This window comes from Triticum aestivum, chromosome 5B (assembly GCF_018294505.1).
Source record: "Triticum aestivum cultivar Chinese Spring chromosome 5B, IWGSC CS RefSeq v2.1, whole genome shotgun sequence".
In the NCBI taxonomy this organism is placed as follows: Eukaryota; Viridiplantae; Streptophyta; class Magnoliopsida; order Poales; family Poaceae; genus Triticum; species Triticum aestivum.
The window spans coordinates 705306036-705327845 of NC_057807.1; the positions used below are offsets into that span (position 1 = coordinate 705306036).

Below are 21810 nucleotides of genomic sequence, written 5' to 3' on the forward strand. Positions count from 1 at the left end.
GAATTATTCTCTTGTTATAGAACCGTTTGATGTTTGGGGCTTTGATTATATGGGACCTTTTCCTGCCTCTAATGGTTATACACATATTTTAGTTGCTGTTGATTATGTTACTAAGTGGGTAGAAGCTATTCCAACTAGTAGTGCTGATCATAACACTTCTATTAAAATGCTTAAAGAAGTTATTTTTCCGAGGTTTGGAGTCCCTAGATATCTTATGACTGATGGTGGTTCACATTTTATTCATGGTGCTTTCCGTAAAATGCTTGCTAAGTATGATGTCAATCATAGAATCGCATCTCCATATCATCCGCGGTCTAGTGGTTAAGTAGAGTTGAGCAATAGAGAGATCAAATTAATTTTGCAAAAGACTGTGAATAGATCTAGAAAGAATTGGTCCAAAAAACTTGATGATGCATTATGGGCCTATAGAACTGCATACAAAAATCCTATGGTATGTCTCCTTATAAGATGGTTTATGGAAAAGCGTGTCATTTACCTCTTGAACTTGAACATAAAGCATACTGGGCTATCAAAGAGCTCAATTATGACTTCAAACTTGCCGGTGAGAAGAGGTTAGTTGATATTAGCTCACTTGATGAATGGACAACCCAAGTGTATGAGAATGCCAAGCTATTCAAAGAAAAAGTCAAACGCTGGCATGATAAGAGGATACAAAAGCGTGAGTTTAACGTAGGAGATTATGTGTTATTATTCAACTCTCGTTTAAGATTTTTTGCAGGAAAACTTCTCTCAAAATGGGAAGGTCCCTACGTTATCGAGGATGTCTATCGTTCTGGTGCTATAAAAATCAACAACTTCGAAGCCACAAATCCGAGGGTGGTAAACGGTCAAAGAATTAAACATTATATTTCAGGTAATCCTATCAATGTTGAAACTAATATTATTGAAACCGTGACTCCTGAGGAATACATAAGGGACACTTACCAGAACGTTCCAGACTCCGAAAAGGCATAGGTATGTGGTACGGTAAGTAAACCGACTCCAAAACAACTCCAATAGCAATTTTTAAAATGTTTTGGAATATTTAAGAATTTTAGGAAGAAAGAAGTAGTCCGAAAGGGACACGAGGCTCCCACGAGAGTGGAGGGCGCGCCCCCTGTCTCGTGGGCACCTCGTGTGCCTCCCGGACTCTATTTTCTTGCACGTTACGTATTTTGGTCGGTAAAAAATCATTATATATACTCCCGAAGGTTTTGACCACCGCATCACGCAAATATCCTCTGTTTTTGTTTCGAGCTGTTTCCGTTGCAGATTTAGAGCACCATGACTTCACCCTCCTCCAACAACGAAGACAAGGATGCTTGGCTTTTGAAGATAGAGCTGAAAAGAGAAGAACCAGAAGAGATCAACAAGGATGAAGGGATCAAGAAAGCCATGGAGGTTCAAGCTCTGGCGGTGAAAGAAGAAGACATCCCTCAATCTTTACCTAACCTCTTTACTCCAACAGAGATTGAAGCTTTCAAGATGATTGAGTTAGCTCGCATACAGAACAAGTATCTCACACAGGAGAATATTCTGTTGAAGGGTCATATTGCTGGGCTTAAGGGCATTATCCGCAAGTTGGAGGAACTTTTACCCTCAATGTGCGATTATCCACCGTCATCATCACCACCTCCATCACCTCCTAGTACATAATAACATGGGTATGGGCACTCCCCTCGGCAACTGCCAAGCTTGGGGGAGGTTCCCCGGTATCGTATCACCATCACACTCCTATCTTTACCGCTTTATTTAGTTCGATCTTTTTAGTAGTATCTTGAGCTAGTAGATTGAAGTTTCGATATCAAGTAGTTTCGAGTTTTGCTTTGTGATCTCTTTTTGTATTCGAGTCCGTGAGTTATCTATAATAAAGATTAGTGTTGAGTCAAGGGCTTTGCTATGTTGCTATGATCTTGAGAAAGTAGAAAGAATAAAATAGTTCATATTGATCTTATGGATAGTGATAACTTCACACATAGAAAGTATGAGGCATAAAAATTGTTGAGAGTTGATAAACTTAGCCTTGGTCATCGTTGCAATTAATAGGAAGTGATAAGGAAAGAGGGGTTCACATATAAATATATTATCTTGGACACATTTTATAGTTGTGAGCACTCATTAGGTATGACATGCTAAAAGAGTTGACATTGGACAACAAAGACAACGTAATAGTTTATGTTTTCCAACATCTCAGTTAAAGTATATTGTCATTGACCTTCCAAACATGTTGAGCTTGCCTTTCCCCCTCATGCTAGCCAAATTCCTTGCACCAAGTAGAGATACTACTTGTGCTTCCAAATATCCTTAAACCCAGTTTTGCCATGAGAGTCCACCATACCTACCTATGGATTGAGTAAGATCCTTCAAGTAAGTTGTCATCGGTGCAAGCAATAAGAATTGCTATCTAAATATGTATGACTTATTAGTGCAGAGAAAATAAGTATTGTACGAACTTGTTGTGGAAGTAATAAAAGCGACGGACTGCATAATAAAGGTCCACATACAAGGGGCAATATAAAGTGACGCTCTTTTGCATTAAGATTTTGTGCATGAACCCTAAACGCACATGACAACCTCTGCTTCCCTCTGCGAAGGGCCTATCTTTTACTTTATGTTTTTACTTTATGCTTGAGTCAAGGTGATTCCCACCTTTCCATTTTTCATTTTATCCTTTGGCAAGATCCTCGTGTTTGAAAGATCATGATATATATATCCAATTGGATGTAAGTTAGCATGGGCTATTATTGTTGACATCACCTAAAGGTGAATACGTTGGGAGGCAACACAATAAGCCCCTATCTTTCTCAGTGTCCGGCTGAAATTCCATAACCACAAGTACTGCGTGAGTGTAAACAATTGTGGAGGGCTACAAGATAGTTGAGTATGTGAACTTGCTGAAAAGCTCTATTGTTGACTCTTTCTGATGTTACGATAAATTGCAATTGCTTCAATGACTGAGATTATAGTTTGTTAGTTCCCGATGAAGTTTTTGAACCATACTTGACATTGTGAATTGGTTGTTACTTGAGCATAAGAAATCATATGTTAAAATCTATATATGTTGCTGTTACAAGAATAATCATGATTCCCTCATGTCCGTATTTTATTTTTATCGACACCTCTATCTCTAAACATGTGGACATATTTTTCAATTTTGGCTTTCGCTTGAGGACAAGCGAGGTCTAAGCTTGGGGGAGTTGATACATCCATTTTGCATCATGCTTTTATATCAATATTTATTGCACTATGGGCTGTTATTACACATTAAATCTCAATACTTATGGCTATTCTATCTTATTTTACAAGGTTTACCATGAAGAGGGGGAATGCCGGCAGCTGGAATTCTGGCTGGAAAAGGAGCAAACGTTGAAAACCTATTCTGCACAGCTCCAAAAGTCCTGAAACTCCACGAAACAACTTTTTGGAATTAATAAGAATTTTTGAGCGAAAGAAATATGCCAGGGGGCCCACACCCTGTCCAGGAGACAGGGGCGCCCCCCCTATAGGGCGCGCCCCCTATCTCCTAGGCCCCCTGGTGGGCCTCCGGCGTCCATCTTCTGCTATATCATCACTTTTACCCTGGAAAAAATTGTGGGCAAGCTTATGAGACGAAACTCCGCCGCCACGAGGCGGAACCTTGGCAGAATCAATCTAGGGCTCCGGCAGAACTGTTCTGCCGGGGACACTTCCCTCCGGAAGGGGGAAATCATCACCAACATCATCACCAACGATCCTCTCATCGGGAGGGGGTCAATCTCCATCAACATCTTCACCAGCACCATCTCCTCTCAAAACCATAGTTCATCTCTTGTATCCAATCTTGTATCAAAACCACAAATTGGTGCCTGTGGGTTGCTAGTAGTGTTGATTACTCCTTGTAGTTGATGCTAATTGGTTTACTTGGTGGAAGATCATATGTTCAGATCCTTTATGCATATTATTACTCCTCTGATTATGAACATGGATATGCTTTGTGAGTAGTTACGTTTGTTCCTGAGGACATGGGTGAAGTCTTGCTATTAGTAGTCATGTGAATTTGGTATTCGTTCGATATTTTGATGAGATGTATGTTGTCTTTTCCTCTAGTGGTGTTATGTGAACGTCGACTACATGACACTTCACCATTATTTGGGCCTAGAGGAAGGCATGGGGAAGTAATAAGTAGATGATGGGTTGCTAGAGTGACAGAAGCTTAAACCCTAGTTTATGCGTTGCTTCGTTAGGGGTTGATATGGATCCATATGTTTAATGCTGTGGTTAGGTTTACCTTAATACTTCTTTTGTAGTTGCGGATGCTTGCAATAGGGGTTAATCATAAGTGGGATGCTTGTCCAAGTTAGGGCAGTACCCAAGTACCGGTCCACCCACATTGAAAGTGCGTTATGTCGACTAGAGGGGGGGTGAATAAGATATGACAATGATTACAATAAATGCATTACTACTTTTAGCCTTGCATTATATACGAAACACACAAAAGTGAGATAATATCAACAAGAGAACATAGTACTTCCATAAGAACCATATAGAAAGGTACCTCCGTTCGAAATTACTTATCGCAGAAATCTTTATCTTTACCTACTAATAAACCACCGATTGCTTCTGGTCGTCTGTCGTCGCACGTTTTGCAGAAAAGCCCCGCAGTTTCCGGGAAATCAACCCGCGGTCCCGATTTAAGTGTATCTGGAAAAACGTTTTGATTTTACAAATTGACCCTTAGATTTATTAGAATTCCACTCGCGCTCCTTTTTAACTGAGAAAACGCCCGGGCTCCAGGCGGGGCGAGGCGGGGCGAGGCGGAGGGCAGCCAAGCGCGGGGGAGAGTGGAGATGCCGCCGACGGCTGTCGGGAGGCTCGCTGGGACGTCGGCAAGGTGGCGGCCCCGGTGTGTGAAGCGGCGGGCAGAGCACACGCGAGGTCGGCCAGGAGGAGGAGCTGGGAGGAGAGCGAGCGGCGTCATGGCGATCTCGTTGGCGAGCGACAGGAGGACGACGACGAGCTGAGCCGGAGGAGGGTGAGGCGTCCACGTTACTTTAAGTGCAAAACAGAGAAAAACGCACACACCTGCACAAGCACGGGCTCTCCTCCTCGCGTACGGGTACGGCGCCGCCGCCGCCGCCGTCTTGCGCTGCCGCGCTGAGCAGAGGCCGTGATGGCGAGGCGGCCCTACCTCCGGCAGCGCTCCTCCCGGACCAGACCCAACCCCCGCACCACCAGCTTGACCTCCTATTTCCTTCCCAACGGCCGGCACAGCCCGCCCTCCTCTCCGACTTCTGTCATGGAGAACCCTCCTCTCCGACTTTCGGCCTCTCCCGGACCTCTGGCCGGTGCTGCAGGACGTACACAATACCTGCCCTCCATGCCATTGCAACTTGCAGGCGCGAAGTCCATCGCCTTGTCTATATCCAGCGGCCATCTACACGGCTGCACGCCAACTGTTCGGTCAATTGACCCAACAGACATGAGGTAATTTTCTGCTTTTTTGTTCCTTCGGTGTTCCATCCAACAGTAATGTGAAAGTGTTCATTCATATACTACTCATGTTCTGTACATTTTGATTCATTATATATTAGCGTAGAGAATGGAGAGAAAGAGGAGATGTTGTCTTCAGCACGATACTGAACTATTGAACCAACATGAAGATGAGTGTATCCTGCAAGAGGAGATCCTGGCCACCGTCCTGTGCCTCGGCGACCAGTATGACCACGTCCTCACATGCCTCCTCCTGGCTGATCCGTTGCCAGCAACTGTCATCTTCCCAAAATTTAAATGGACATTTGGATATTCTTAATTTTCTTTCTTCTGAAATGAACATAGCTGTGAGTTTTTTCTTGGGTGGAATCAAATTCTGATGGAATTTACAATATACTTTGCATTGGCTCTTACACATCTCGACGACCCATATCGAGCGCTAAATCCAGGAAAACAGTCCCGCCCCGCTGCCGCTCCCCATCGGTCAGCCTTTTTGTTTCTCATTCAGAGCTCAGGAGTTCAGTAATATGAATTTATTATGTGGCTAATTTTCCATATGATTTTATTGCTCTTGAAGGGGATTAGAAGCTGCCTCACTGGCTAGAATCACAAAGTATTAATTTTTCTTTTGGATATGGGCATATTGCTATCGGGATGTTAGAAAGAGAGAACATAATAACAGAGATGTACAGTTTTGAATTTGCGTTGTATTTTCTCACCACATGTTACGCAAATGATAGTGCACTTTTTTCACTAGATGTTCACATTATTTGGTAGCCAGTTCCAGGTTTCTTCTTTTTAATTAATGTTGCTACTTGCTACTATTTGTTTGCTCTTACTGTTTCCTTTCTTGAATAACCGATCAGTGTACTGCACTAATGTTGTAACTGAATCATTGTTTTCTGAGATGGCAATAAAGTCAGATACTTTCACAAAGTGATGGATTGTTGGAATGTGCATTGTTGTTGTCACTTTTACAAGTTGAAGCCCCATTCAGAGGTGATTATTGGTTGCTATAGAAATTCTAGGAAAGCTAATTCTGGGAGTGAACCATGAATATTATCGGGGTCGGATTAAATGAATGTTGTGTGCTAACATGGTGCACCGCTGGAGATGTATTTAGTATTCGCTTCTTGAACCTGGCACTTGAAAAGTTAGTTGACACATATCTATGATAATATAAGAAGTAATAATTATCTCACAATAGGAAGAAGTAAGCCCTGTTGCCGGTGGACTACTGGACGTCGATATATCAATACGGTCTCCTACAACCGCTGTAGAGGAGCGAAAACTTGCAGCAGCATCTCCGACACCCTCCTGACCATGACCCCTTCGCAAGAAAGGTACTATTGCCTATTCCATACCCCCTTCACAAGAAAGGTACTGTTGCTCCCTATTTTTTTTACTGCTGCTCCCTTTTGATTCAAATCCATGGACTAATAAGTTCATGAAGAAGTTCCTATTTGCTCCGTGTTTGATTCAAGTCTGAAAGATTCATATTTTGAGAGGCTGAAAGATCATATTCTTACTTGATAGACATAGGTATTTTGGATGATAATATATTGTAAAACCTGTACAAGAACATGAGATTTGTTCCCGAATAACATCTTTCCTCTAAAACTATTTATATAATCTAGACTTGGTTAGTTGTAACTTTTGTTTTCTGTTTTTTCCAAAAAATTATCCAGGTTCAGCTGATAAGACAATTATTTTTTGGGACCTTGGGACTTTTCACTTGATTGGATCCTCTAGACAGGAGGTATAATAGTATCTCCTATAATTGTCTAAATGGTGTTCAGAAAGCTCAGGCTCTACTCATTTATTTCTCCCAGTTCATGATGTCTTTGTATTCAAATTGTGAGATAATGTAGTTCTATAAACGCTATCAGTATGCAGCCATCCATCAGAATTATGCCCTAAACTGCATCTGATCATACGCTTGGCTTTAGCTTGATTTAATTTTCAAGCAAACTTCAACCAGCGAAGAGCATGTCTGAATTCTACTAGCTCAACAGCAGTTTGGAACTCAGCAGGAACTTGCAATTTCCAGTTCCCAGAGAGGCAGTTACCTTAGTCACTTAAATTAGCCTTTTGTTTGTTTCATCACTGCAAGGCAGAAGTAATTTCTGGTGCCAAAAAAATCCTGTCTTTTTTGCAGATGCGAGCTTCGTTTCTAATTGGCCATGATGCTGGGCTCACTGTGTCAATTGGAGTGTGCATAGTAGTTTCTGAGCATTTTGGTTTAGAGTTCTATTTTTTTCGGCAACCTTCAAAACAGAGAGGTCGCAATTCCATTCATATCAATTTATGGACCAATTTCTACCTTTTGGTCTCCACCCTGCTTACACTTTTCTGCAATACCTAATCCAACTTTGAGATTCAACAACAATTGTTTAGTGGATGCAAGGTTTTTTTTTGGTAACATTTTTCGAATGGCGCAAAGTGTATGACATTACTGCTATGCATCAAAATCATTCAGCAGGCTTTAAGGTTTCAGAAAAAGGACGGTATTCTCTTCACAATGAACTTGGTCAAAGTACATAATGCAATTTCTGTATGTAGTGGAATTTGTTATCGGCTAGAGGGAGTTATGGGTTTAGAGCTTAACATAATTACTTATTGTCTATTTATTGCTACAGATTGAAATGTTTGCTTCTAGATACTCAAGCATGGGAGGCAGCATGGATTTATTTACGAAGGGTGGCAGACACGACCATGAGGTGTGCACACACATTTACCTGCATTGTTATCTTGACCATGGGAGCCAATTCTAATACATGCCAACAATAGAGAAATGTATGATCATGAGAGAATGGAGTAAGGCTATAGAATTTGTGACTATGTATAAGGGCTCTTCACCAAGTGTGTGCACTGTACTTTATGGATTTTATTTGTGAATTTTTCCATGATATGTTGCACAAAGTCGCAGAATGTAAACATGACCAAATTAATGTTTTGGATGGATTCTCTGAATGCTTGCTCCCGTTTTTCAGATAGCATAGAACTTCAGGTGCAGAACACTTAGAGATAAGGCTAGGTAATTATACAAGACTGTCATAGCAGCCATCCGTAGATTAGACTGTAATCTGAAGGTGGTCCACAAGAAGGTGAAGCTGATCCTCTTGTGATGGTATCTCGTCAGTCTAACGGATCATTCATTTAGAGGTGTTGATGCTTTTTTGGTGGTATTTCATCAACCAAACAGATCATTCATTCAGATATGCCTCCAGCATTCAATTTTTATTTTCACTGAAAAGTTTTGCTGGCATCAAAATATTTCATTTGTAATCATTTTCCTAATGGGACTAAATTATCTCTTCACTGCAACTTCATGACATGTAAATTAGTCGTCTCGAAGTGTGACACTTGAATTTATCTACTCATTTTTAGTCAATCTTCAGCACTGATTTAAATCTTTTTAAGAGTTATAATGCTTTATTTGTTGGTAACTATAGGTAAATTCCTTTTTTGCTTGATTGCTAGATTTTATGAACTTTCCCCATGGTGTAAGAAAGAAAATCCTTTTATTAGCTTTGGAATGTTACATTTTGATTTAATTGCTTTGCTGAATGTATGCACAAAAAGAATTTCAGTTTCTCAGTGTCAGCAGGGAAGGTCTCAGTTGGTGGCACATTTCTTTAACGGGTTCATGGATACTTATTTTCCCGTTGCAACGCACGGGCACATTTCCTAGTTGATAAAAATGGATATATCTAGAACTAAAATATATCTAGATACATTCATCTCCCCGACAGGAGGGAGTATAAAATAGGACTCTAAAGAGAATCTTTGATGAAAAACCTCACAAGAGTGACCAGAAACCGAACTTTCAAACAGTGCCGGATCTTTGTCAACATAAAAATGAAACGGCTATTCGACCAAGAAAATAACGAAGCTGCACCGTTTGAGGAATCTAATGCTAATTGAACGACCAATTATATAGATGCGTTGTTGATCAACGGTCCGAAACTTGGGATCGCCATCTTCATCTTGAGGTGCAATATAGGGGGTTTGGCCTACACCAGAGGGCCCACTCAACAGCTGACATTTGCTTCATGGTGATGGGTTCCGGAAGAGGAGGGTGGATGGAACTGGCTTGGCCTTCTTTTAGGTAATCTTCACTTGAGGGGCTAGTGAGCAGATGGCAACAACTCAAGACTCTGAAGCTCAGCGATGACATCTCATTTTAAAAAGAAATTTGATCTACTCCCGTTTATAAGCAAACCAGATAGAAAATGCACAGAATGAACTGCGCAGATCGAAACCGGACAGAATGGCCAAGTTCAGGGTCGTGGCCTAGCCACTGGTGAGCAGGGGTAACCCACCGTAAATGAAAGAGTAGCTTAGGCAAATGAAGAAGATCAGATGATGTCGTCATGCAAGATTAACTGAACTAGATACTCTCTCATCATCATTTCCTGATGTAAAGATGATTGTTTGCTGATGTAAAGATAGTCAGGCGTCACAACATGGACCTCCGTAGATTGAAACAGATGTGGAACCAAATGCACTTCATGTTAGCATGTCAAAGGAAGAACTAGCCAGAGAGCTTCTCTGTTTTGGAGGGTCTTCCCTTTAGTATCATCTTTGATTCACAAAAACTGTAGTCAGTAGTAGCGAAATGCCGTCCATCTACAGATCCGGACAACCGGCGCAAACAATGTCATTGATGCAAAAAAAAAAAACAGATTCCTCACAAGATCTTTCCACCTATACAGAATACAGGATAACCTTTCTCATGTGTTGGGATAGACAGAGGAGAGAGACGCATGATCTTGTATGCAATGCAGGAATGAACAGAGTCACAAGTGTGGCGTGGGAGAGTATCATCAGGCTGTCAATAGCAAAAAGTTGGAAGCATTTTGGAGCATCGATTTTTTTCTTTTGCTCAGACCTCCACGAATGTCATTTCATTGCAAAAAGTTGCAGGCAATTAAAACATTGATCAATGTTTATCACAAAAAAAATCAGTTTTTTTAAACTAATTTTTTGGATTTACTGTCATCAGGGAGCATGTGAGCTAGGGATCAAAAAAGCACTTTCACAGGCTACCTGCTTATTTACATTGTTTGCACGAGGAACAGAGTCTCTGGTGAACATGTGTGCAATTATAACAGAGACGAGCCCAGCAAACGTGGACTGCTAAACACAATCGGCATGGAAAAGGTTTCACAGGGGAGACAAGATTTGATCACTTCAACAGCTGCAACATTGGGAAGGATGATGATCTACCTTCAGCAGCTGGCCTCCAAAATTTACAAACAGCAGGCCATGTCGATTATGATACGAATTTACATCCAACGACAGGGAAAAACCGTCCGAATAGAATTGAAGCCCAACAATAAGTCAGATTTCCCAAACAGACATGCCAAGATTAACAAACACCCAGGCTGAGGATATCCAAAAATACGAAAAATTTCTTGTTTGAAGCCAAGAGAACCTTTTTTTTTTTTAGAAAGAGCGTTACCGAGAGCAAGCACTTAGCATGCCTGCAATTTCCATTCTACATTTATATGCCATTTCATCAAGTGCTAGTAGAATTTTCCCCGACATGTCTGAATGTCAGATCTATTTTACAAAGCTGCCTTATCAAGCTATATCAAGGAATGTAAGCTGGATAACATGAACCAAAGCAAAACTCTAGCAGAACTGTCCAAAACATAACACATGAGAGATGTCTAATAATAATCTAATAAGGAAATTGATAAACATACAGTATGTGTTTTCAGTCAGTTAACTGGCACTGGCCATTACCCCAATTTTTCTTTTTACTGAAATCTAGAAGACCGTTAAAACTGCATGGATATCATCATGCATGCAAGATTGAACTAGGTACTCATGATCAGATGTTCCAATATTTTTGTAAACTGAAAGGGATCTAGAACATACTGCCTTAAAAAGTGAAATTCTTGACTAACCATAACTATGTTTTTTTAATAAAGATTAGATATAATACTCCATCCGTGCCGAATTACTTGTCGCAGAAATGGATGTATCTAGACGTGTTTAAAATTCCGGACGGAGGGAGTAGTATATTTCTCTTGTTTAAAGCTAAGAAGAAATAGAGAATCATATATTTTTGTGAAAGAGATGATATCTACATAAGTCACAGAGCAATAATCAATGTCTAGATTCTAGAACAAAAGCATGCAACTTAAATAAGTTTACTAGACCAACCTCACACCTAGCATGCGAGCGATTTCCATTGCACATAAAGCCATTTCCTTAAATGCTAGGATCCACCGCTCATGTCTGAAAGTAGATCTATTTTACCAAGCTGGCTTATCAAACTATATCAAGTAATGTAAGTTGACTTGCATGAACCAAAGCCAAACTCTATCAGAATGGTCCAAAACTTCATAACACAAAAAAGCAAGCTTTCATGAAAGATGTCTAATAATAATATAATGCAGAAAAGTGCTGAACATAAATATGCCTTATCAGTCAGTTAACTGATGTTGGCCATTACCGAGAAAGACAATGATTCCTGAAATCCAGAAGCACCATGAAAATTGCACCATCATGCATGCAAGATTGGACTAGGTACTCATGATCATTTGATGTACAGAGATAATTAGACATTACAACATTCCCGTGAACCAGAAGGATATCGAACCTGCTTGTCGTCTTCAAACAAAAATAGAATTCTTGTTCTATGTCAAGGGAAAAACTAGCTAGAGAGCTTCTCTGATTTGGAAGGTCTTCAAAATATTTCTAGCCTTATCGTACTCGTTCAGCGCCACCAATATGTTCTTCAAACGACGAGCCAGCCCACGTATCTCTTCTTCACTAACGCCTGAAACGTGTCTACTCTTGAGCTTGTTTGATAGTTCCAACACGAAATCTGTGAAAGGCTGCAGCTTCTTGTTTGGTGAAGACCAGACTCCTGAAAGTGATGCAGCTATCCGTTCGGCCCTTGTGATCGCATCATGGACTTCCAGAATGATACTTTTCATATGAGGAAGAATCTTTCCTATCAATAGTTCTTCTAGAGCAAGTTTCTCCAGGGCATCACCTGCAAGGACCTTTTTCCACAGACACACATTTTTAAGCAGCCGTGTGGCCACTCCGAATCTGTATGCAGCATACTCAGCAGCACCTGGCACAACCCTTGTCAGCATTGATCCCCAAGCTGGTACTGACACGTCAGCAATTGCCTCAGTCAGACGACTACACACCGTAGCCAGCAGTTGATGCAAAGGCTTGCTTGTTAGCGGCACATAGTTAATCACCATAAAAGTTGCATCTACAGCATGCTGTGTTCTTTGAGTGCTCAGAATGTCCCAGCAGTGCTTAATACGGTGGTGCAGGACAGGAAGGGCCACCTTTTCTGCTAGAACTTGAATGAGGTTCAGATCTAGATCAGTAGGGTCAGCACTATCTTCATCTTGCACTCCATAACCCACAAGAACGTTAGTCCACTGCATGTCAAAGAAACTAGTTGTTTCATGGAGAGGATCCCAATTCAGAAGCTCCAGCCTCACATACGGGGTAAACACAGATGGCACACTTAGTGACACATGAGCATCTCGGTAGGCCAAAGGATATTGTGTTTTCCAGCCTTCAAACTTGTCCTTGACAATTGTAAGGCTCGAGTATTCCTCTGCAGCATCACTGAATACAGCATCAGCAGTCTTGAGCAACTCATCACGGCTGGACAGATAAGCACTGGTGTCGGTGTCACTCTCATCAGTGCTTAGCTCACCTTCAATGTGCTCAGTAGCACTCTTCCGTGCAGAAGACAATCTTTTGGATTCGGACCGAGCTTTTCTTCGCCTCCTGTTCTCTTCCCTTCGCTTAAGATCCATACGCTTCTGGAGATTGATATCTCTGCCAAACTCATCCAGCTCCGGTGGTAGGTTAGCGCTTTCCCTGGCAGCAGTTGCTGCTGCTTGTGCAGCATGCGATGCAGCAGACAGGTTAGCTGAGCTTGGTCCTTTGCTAAGAACAGATATTGCTGCACTCACCGCAGCTTCGATCACGCCCGATTCATCAGCAAAGTCGGCAGCCCGTCTCTCTGAAACAGCCAGTGCCCGATTCTCATGCAATTTCTGCATGTGCTCCTCCAGCTCCTCTATGAAGAATGCCTTATCATTCAAGAAATCACACATGACAGAAATATAGTTCCGGAGCTCCTGCATGTACACAAACTTCTTCTCTGCATCCTGCAAGCCACCCTCCAGGCTGGAAATCTCTGAAAGCGCTTCATTAAGATGTGCGTCGGTCCTCGCTAAAGAATCAACTGTTGTCTTGTGGCTTTCCTTGAGCTTTCTGATGTTCTCCTGCAGGGCTTTGCTTGCTACATCAGCTTGCTGAGAGATGGACAAGAACTCTGCACTACCCGATGCAAAAACAGATGCCCCAGGCACAACCCCGCTAAAGGAGGGCTGATAATGAGGACCTCCCGAGTATCCAGATGGCTGCGGCTGAACCTGCTGCCTCGCAGCCGAAACACCGTTGGTTGCTCTCTGAGCAGAAGAATCGTCCATCCTATTACCAAGCGCCTTTTTGACCTGTGCCTCCTCCCACTTCCTTTCTTCCTCCTCTTCATCATCAACCTCATCATCCTCAACCTCCATAAACCTATCTTTCATAGCCCCCAAACTGGCAGCAGGGCCCCTATTATTGATCCCCTGAAACACTCCTTTTGAGCTCCTGTGGCCATCACTCGTCTTCTCAGAGTACATGGCAATCCTACCCTCCATCTCGTTGTCGTCTTCATCACTGGACCCGCCAGCCGCATCCCTCCTGCTGCTGAGCACACCGCCACCATCAAGGGAGATGAAATCGGGCGCCGCATGCCTCGGCTGTTGCAGTTGCTGCCGCTTTGCCCGGATGGCTTCGATCGTCGCCTTATCAGGTATCAGCGGCCCTTTCTCCTCATCTTCCCCATCATCCTCCGCCTCCACTTCAGAATCATCATCTTCAACCTCGTTCGGCAACGGTCTCCGTGATGGTCCTATGCTGGCATGTGCCATAGGTTTCACCAGACCTTTGAGAACAACCACTGGCTCCGCGGGAAGTGCTTTACCGGCAGTGGCGGGAGCAGACGAGGTGCTGGCCGCAGCTCCAGCCAGCCGCTGATGCCGGGACTCAGCCGCCGCCGGAGGAGGGGGAGGAGGAGGCGCCGGAGCGCGCAGGAGGCTCCCAGGGAGCGGGCGCGCGTTCTTCTGGAGCTCCCGGAGGCGTTCGGGGGTGTACTCGCCAGCATGGCTCTGGAAGTTGGATGGCTTGGGCGCTGGAGCGGCCGCCGCCGCCGCGACGGCCGGAGAGCTCCTCGCCCGGTCCCTGGCGGGCGTGACGCGGTGGAGGGCCGTGGCGGCCGGGGAGGCCGTGCGTGTCTGCCGCACCGTGGCGGACGGGCGGCGGCTCCGCTGCTGCGCGAAGGGCCCCTCCTCGGCGTCGTCCTCGTCCTCCTCGTCGTCGGCGAAGCTGAGGCGGCTCGCGCCCTGCGGCCTGGGCCTGGGAGGCGCGGGCGGGGGCTGGGCCTTGGCGGAGGGCCTGGTCGCGGGGCCGGCGTCGTCGGCCTTGCCCCCGTCGTCGTCGTCGTCCGCGCGGCGGCGGAAGTTCTTGCGGTGGCTGCTCATCCCGGTCGCTCGGCTCGGCCCCGCGACAGGAGGCGAAACCTAGCAAGTCCACGGAACCGGGTCAGGCGGGAGGGAGCGGCTGGAGCTTCGATTTGAAGTTTCTAGCGGATGAGGGCGCAGGGATCTCACCGGCGGTGGGCGGCGGCTAGGGTTCCGGCGCGGCGGGGCGAGGAGATCCGGGTGAGAGATAGAGAGTAGGCCAGCAAAAGAAAACCAAAGGCCAAGTAGGGTCCGGAACCGACTGCTTGTCGTGCTGGGCCTTGTGTCAGACTCGGCCTGCTACTGGCCCAGTTCACAGCCCATAGTAGGCCGAGTTGAGCCCAGGCCCGGCCAGAGCGTCGTCATTCTCATTCCCCTTCCCCTGCTCCACCACCACTCCCCCCCCCCCCCCCACGACTCTTCTCGCCCCGTAAACCCTAGCTAATCCCCCCCCCCCCCCCCCCCCCCCATGGCGACGGCGACGGCGAGGCTGCGATCCGCGTCGGCGTCCTCCCTCCGCGGGATCCTGCTCCGCCACTCGTCCGCCGCCGGTGCGCCCCCGCGCGCCGTCTCAGGTTCCTCTCCACCGCCTCCTCCCCCCATGGTCGCCCCCGGTGTAGCAGTGGCTAGATTTGATCCGCGCGGTGCTGCGTTCCTTCGAGCTGAGGCGATTTGGTGACGCGATTCTGCTGCCTAGTGGTCGCTCTCCTAGTGGGCGCTTAGGTGTTACAAACTTACAATTACTGATTGGCACCAGTGGGCGCTGAGCTGCTGCTGTTATCTGGCTGATTGATTGATTGATTCATCACCTGTGGACCTCTGTTGTCTGTGAACTGAGAATTGCTGCTGTAGGTTGGTCAAATTGTTACAAGGGCATGCGATCTGAGGTTGTTTGGAACAGCACCCTGTCCATCATTGCCCCCCGTGCTTACGCCGGTTGGAGCTCACAAGGAAATTTTGCGATCCACTCTTCTTTCTTTGCTGACATCAGGTTGCTGTAATCCACTCTTCTTTCTTTACAGATGGTGCGCGCGAGCGGAGCCGCCTATTTGTTTGCATCACGTGCTTGCATTTTTGACGGAATCAGATAGGAAAACAGAGCACCATTTTTTATGTGCGTGCTGTAGTAGTATGCGTCTTAATGTGCCCCATATCGCTATGCGTGGCTAACGTGCAGTTTCTCCTTTGTCTGCTCTATCATCATAACATGTATGGCGTTGTATTTTGCGTGTGTTGATGAAATATGGTGAGGGCCACAGGACTGACGGTATGGTTCTGCTGGTGTGGTAATTGATCTTCCTTGTTTGGTTTGGTAGCTGGAGCACTGTATCAGTGCTGAGCTGCTCTTGTTATCTGACTGGTTGGTGCGTTATGAGCCACCGTGTTGTGTATCACCTGAGAATTGGTTAAGTAGTAAGTTGTTTATGCTTGGTCATTTCCGTTCATTGTAGATAGATAGAATTACACTTTTGTTACATTGCGTTATCTTTCTGTAGAGTAGTAATGCTCCACTTCCACATATTTTTAGTTATCTTCCAGTGGTATTTCAAATCGAAGCCCTGAGCAGCAGCACCTCTTGTGTTGTTCACTATCACATAGTTGCAGTTTGGCAAACACAGCTAGTAAATACTCTACTGTTTTCAAGTGCTTGCTGGAATATGTGTGTGAAATTATTTTGTGGAAAAATAAATCTTGAAATTATAGCATGTGCCGTTTCCCCTTGTGTATTGCCATGAAATGTGTAGCGACCTGAACTGATGATAAAAAGTGTGTAGCTATGACAGGTTTTACTGTGTCAGCATGTATCTGTTGGATAACCAAAGTAAATCTTGCACTGTCTTGCACGTATCGCTGGAACCATACATAAATAGCTCATTGCCCTTTGCTTTGCCAGATTTTCAGGTTCCTGGATCTGCAACATGGAGGCATTTCTCAACATGCAGGCCTAACCCTCTTGCAAAAGGGAACAGCTTTGGCTCAATGGCTTCTCTGTACAGCCAGACAAGATGGGCTTCTCAAGCCACTGCTGTTAAAGAAACAGACCCCAGTGGCGGCAAGATAAGCATTGGGCCCAAATCCAAGCAGATCAAGGAGGACAAAGATGATCATCTGGTTTATCAGGGACCGATATCATCAACCATCAAGAAAGTGAAGCTTCTGTCCCTGTCCACCTGCTGCCTCTCCGTGTCGCTAGGCCCTGTGATAACGTTCATGACTTCACCCGACATGAATGTGATCCTCAAGGGAGGAGTTGCATCTACTGTGATCTTCCTCAGTGCCACAACAACCGCAGCCCTGCACTGGTTCGTGAGCCCGTATATCCACAAGCTGAGGTGGCGACAGGGCTCAGACAGCTTCGAGGCGGAGATAATGTCGTGGCTGGCTACACCCCTGAAGAAGACAATCAAGTTTGCTGACATCAGGCCCGCGGAGACTAACCGGCCTTTCGTCACCTTCAGGGCCGAGGGGAACTTCTACTTCGTCGACGCCGATCACTTCCCCAACAAGGCCTTGCTGGAGAGGCTCACGCCTAAGCTCCCCAACGAGTCCGCGTTCAAGAACTTGTGATGGAAGCTACTGCTGTTACCGCATTCGTGCTCATGAACCTGGCTGAGCAATCGAGTCCTTTTTACTGTAGTTAATACTTGTGAGAATTTGTGGTATAAGGTATCGCTGTTGTTTTTAGTTCAGTAGTGAGATTTGCGAATTGCCGGCGGCGTGGAATATTGTTAACTCGTGGACGATTTTGAATAAGTAGCAGCAACATTATCCCTCTGTGTGATTGCCAGTTTAGTTTCGCAGTGGTATCTATTTGCAGTTTCTCTTGAAGCTATGGAAAACATTGTACGATTTGGTATCTATTGTGCCTACGTACCCATGATCGATTAGCATGATTGCTACAACTTCCTCTACTTGCATTTGAGTTTGATATCACGAGGTTGAGCCCTTGATCTCTACAGATTCATGTATGGTAGCTGCTAAGTGTTGCAACTTCAGAAACAAAGCTATCCAAAGCTATTTTACACACACAAAAAGGCAAAGAAAAGGAGCATTCATCCTGGGCGGTATGCGGTGTGGTGAATGCCTCTGAATTAGTTTCAGGAGGATGTAATGTAACGTAATGTAAGAGAGCTCATATATTATGATTAAACCTTGGGGGTGCTCCAATGAGACGCATCACGGATCACGCTGCAAGTGGGACGGTTCCTGGGAATCCCACCTTGATCCACCTAGTCCCAACACGGTTTGGTGGAAAAGAAGTGCTAGTCCCACCAAAACTAGCACATATTAGGTGGGAATAAGTGGGATCCCACTTAACATATAAACTGAACAGTGACATCATATTGCTTGATGGATATAAAAAAGGAACTGAACGCTATACTCTTTACTCTTCAGTAACATCAGCACTAATCAAATTCACAAATCGGGCGTGATGGCTCCACGGCCTCCGACCCAATATGTCGTCGTCCGGGTACAGCTAGGGGAAGCGGCCGCTGGAGACGGAGCGCAGCATCTCGGTGTCCAGCGCGATGAGGTCCGCTGAGTTGAGGTCGCTCCACCGGCTCTTGAACACACTGTCCGACACCACGATGCGGTGCCGGTGCCGGTCCAGCTCCACCTTCTTACAAGAATCCGTGGCATCAGCATCATCACCGAAGCGCGAGGACGGCACGCGCTCGACGAAGATGCCGGTGAGGAGGTCGCGGCCGGATGATGGCGCGGGGGCGGCACCAACAGCGGCGTCGTCGTCGCCTGCGCCCAAGACGAATCGCGCGCTGGCGGCGGCGTACTTGAAGCCGAGGTCGGCGTCGTCGGGGTGGACGCGAGCGCGGCAGAGCGGGCAGCTGGCGCTGGAGTGCAGCCAGCGGTCGACGCAGTCGAGGTGGAAGGCGTGGCGGCAGCGCGGGAGCAGGCGGAGCAGGTCGGCATCGTCGAAGCGGGCCAGGCACACGGCGCACTCCAGCCCCTGCCGCGCCCCGCCAGCGCCGCGAACCGGAAGAAGGGCAGCGACTCGATGACCGCCTTGCCCACGCCGGCGCTCGCCTCCTCCAAAGCGGCCGTTGCAGGGTCAGTGCCGCAGAACGGGCTGGCGGTGGTGGTGGCCGGCAGGAGGGGCGTGTTGGCGGGGTGCCAGAACTTGGCGTACATGAGGAGGAAGAAGGTGAGGGAGAAGATCATGGTGAAGATGCCCGCCACGATGGCCACGCTAGGCCGGAACGATACCTTCACGCCCGCCCCCGGCGGCGTCTCCTCCGCTGCCAGCTGCGTCAGCGCCTGCGCGTGCGCCTGTGCCGCGATCGTCGCGCAGAGCTGCAGGAGCACCATGGTTTTCGCCATGCCCACGTACGATTGGTCGAACGGTCGATGGCAAGAAGCTCCGAGGTAGGGGAGGCCGAGAGGTGCTGAGCGGCGGCGGCGGCGCGAGGGAGGGGAGGAAGAGACGGTGATGCGGCGGCGGCGGCCATCGAGCGGCGGCAGGAGTGCGCCTGTGCTGCAGCGCCTCCTCTGTCCAGCGACTCACGCTGACCCACTCCCACCTGCAGCGTGAATCACGGAGGATGAACAACTATATTCTAACATGTCGAAGCGAACCAACATCTTCTCACTGCCAAATAACTGCTCGGCGAGAGCTTTTGCAAGTTCTGTCTTTCCAACACCAGTTGAGCCTAGAAAGAGGAAGGAGCCTACGGGTTGGCCACCTCGAGCAAGACCAACCCTAGAACGCAACACGGCATCTGCAACCAAATCGACCGCCTCATTCTGACCTACTACTCTCTCATGCAATCTGTCTGCTAAGTGCATTAACTTGACCTTCTCATCTTGATCAAGCTGAGTTAAAGGAATCCCGGTCCACCGGCTTACCACCTTCAAATAACAACATGAGGTTAACGGCGTAACTCCTAGTATCTTCAATAACTAAATGAGTTGAAAATGGCGCTTGACAAGCGCACACCCCTTACCCTTGCGATAAGATCCGGGCCAACAATTGTTTTTGCTTTTCGCTCGACGGAGGTGCAAGCCTCGTCTATTAGATCAATTGCCTTATCAGGAAATTGACGACCTACGGCATGAATGAAATCCATCAGTTTTGCTCAAATCGTAAATCTTACGCCGAAAAACCAAGCTTGTAAAGTTCTAGTATAAGCTTTTCTCACCGGTGATATAGCGGTCAGCGAGGTGCACGGCGGCGTCAACAGCAGCATCCTGGATTTCCAGGCCATAGTGTTTCTGATACCGCTGCCTGATCCCCTGCAGGATGGTGGTTGTAGCCTGCGTGGTCGGCTGCTCAACGTGCACCTTCTGGAACCGCCGCTCGAGGGCCGTGTCCTTCTCGATGTGCTTGCGGTACTCGTCGAACGTCGTGGCGCCGATGCAGCGGATGCGGCCACGGGCCAACGCCGGCTTGAGCATGTTGGCAGCGTCGTTTCGGCGCTGGTAGTCGCCGGCGCCGACGAGTGTGTGCATCTCGTCGATGAACAGTATGATCTTGCCATGGGAGGCCTCGGCTCGCCTGATGACGGCCTTCATGCGCTCCTCGAACATGCCGCGCCACCGCGTCCCGGCCACCATGGCCCCGAGGTCGAGCTCCACGAGGCGCGTGCCCTTGAGCTGCTTGGGCACCTTCCCTGCGGCGATGCGCTGCGCGAGGCCCTCGGCGATGGCCGTCTTGCCGACCCCCGCGGCGCCGACGAGGGCCACGCAGTTCTTGCTCCGGCGGTAGAGGATGCGGACCACGCGGTCGATCTCGTCGTCGCGGCCCACCACGGGGTCTCCCTTGCCAGCGGCGGCCGTCATGTCCCGGCCGTAGGTGCCCAGGCAGGTGTGGTACGTATAGTACCTCCACGCCCCGAAGCACAAGGCCGCCGCCGCTCCGACGGCGATCATGCCCTTCATCTCCGCGAGTATCTGGCTACACATCGTGCTCACCTCGTCGGCGAGGACGGTGGAAGTGGAGGTGGACGTGGAGGTGGAGGTGGAAGACGGCGATGTGTTGGTACCCAGCAGTGGATCGTAAGCTTGCGCAGTACTCGTCCGGGACCAGGACGCCATTGTTGAGAGGATCTTGTAATTTCCAGCGTGAATTTGGTGGATGTTTAGGTCAAGCCGTCAAGGCCGGCTTGGTTAAATGGGCTGACTGGGAGAGGGGACACACACAAACAACGTGCATGTCTACGACCCTATTTGATTTCTACGCCCGTGAGTCCAAATAGGTTTTGAACTACTAGGAAGAAAAAATGACATGTCAATGTTTGGTTCATGGCTTCATGCCATATCACGCTGTACCAAAATTTGGCAACCATTGCCTACTCAAAATATTGGCTAGAGATTTCCTGACTCTTTGTTAGCCTCTTTTTTTTTGCAAGATTTGTGAAGATAATGTGAGGAAAGCTTGCAAGATTTCATAGACAAACAAAAATTTGGCAACCAACCAAGTAAAGATGCCAAACATTTGTAGGGTAAATCATGGTACCAACCAAACATTCAAAATATAATAAAAATCGGGTTTGCTATACTCAGTCAACTGAGATTTAATCAAGTATCAGACGACTGAGTAGCCATTGGGTTTTATGCGTGGAGATTCATGTTGCGATGAGCACGGTCCAATGGCCCTCTTGGCATTTCCCCACCGTTTGCAACACGTCTTCCTATTGGTTGTAGCATCCATCATTGCTGGTTGTAGCATGTCGTCTCATCGGACACAACATCAACCCTCGCCGTTTGTAGCACACCATCCCACCGGTGGGAACATTCTCCTTTGATGCTTGCACTATGT

At 46.7% G+C, this 21810-nt stretch overlaps 2 protein-coding genes, 1 long non-coding RNA gene and 2 pseudogenes across 5 annotated transcripts; 2 read left to right on the forward strand and 3 right to left on the reverse strand.

The window, feature by feature from the left end:
- Window positions 1–4568: 4568 nt before the first annotated feature.
- LOC123114406 (uncharacterized) lies at window positions 4569–8424 on the forward strand. Of its 3 annotated transcripts, none has more exons than XR_006456532.1 (3): window positions 4569–5463; window positions 5571–6812; window positions 7158–8424. It is a non-coding gene; the product is annotated as an uncharacterized lncRNA (long non-coding RNA). The 3 variants fall into 3 exon arrangements; XR_006456533.1 differs by having other exon boundaries at window positions 5576–6812; XR_006456531.1 differs by having other exon boundaries at window positions 4569–6812.
- Window positions 8425–11975: 3551 nt separating this feature from the next.
- LOC123114407 (transcriptional repressor ILP1) lies at window positions 11976–15248 on the reverse strand. Its single transcript, XM_044535861.1, has 2 exons — window positions 15186–15248; window positions 11976–15095 (listed from the first exon to the last, which is right to left on the reverse strand). The coding sequence occupies exon 2, from the start codon at window positions 15054–15056 to the stop codon at window positions 12144–12146; it is 2913 nt and encodes a 970-aa protein (XP_044391796.1). The 5' UTR covers window positions 15057–15095; window positions 15186–15248; the 3' UTR covers window positions 11976–12143.
- Window positions 15249–15482: 234 nt separating this feature from the next.
- On the forward strand, window positions 15483–17810 carry LOC123114408 (uncharacterized). Its single transcript, XM_044535862.1, has 2 exons — window positions 15483–15610; window positions 16930–17810. Exons 1-2 carry the CDS (start codon window positions 15505–15507, stop codon window positions 17601–17603), a joined length of 780 nt encoding a protein of 259 aa, XP_044391797.1. The 5' UTR covers window positions 15483–15504; the 3' UTR covers window positions 17604–17810.
- A 703-nt stretch (window positions 17811–18513) lies between these two features.
- On the reverse strand, window positions 18514–19442 carry LOC123115350 (putative RING-H2 finger protein ATL12; annotated as a pseudogene).
- A 111-nt stretch (window positions 19443–19553) lies between these two features.
- On the reverse strand, window positions 19554–21086 carry LOC123115351 (putative chaperone protein ClpB2, chloroplastic; annotated as a pseudogene).
- Window positions 21087–21810: the final 724 nt, after the last annotated feature.

Bases quoted from the DNA above. Each gene is read 5' to 3' on its own strand.
- LOC123114407 (XM_044535861.1), bottom strand. From the start codon at position 15,056: ATGAGCAGCCACCGCAAGAACTTCCGCCGCCGCGCGGACGACGACGAC.
- LOC123114408 (XM_044535862.1), top strand. From the start codon at position 15,505: ATGGCGACGGCGACGGCGAGGCTGCGATCCGCGTCGGCGTCCTCCCTC. The intron at 15,611-16,929 runs GTTCCTCTCCAC...TTGCTTTGCCAG, and splicing joins GCCCCCGCGCGCCGTCTCAG to ATTTTCAGGTTCCTGGATCT.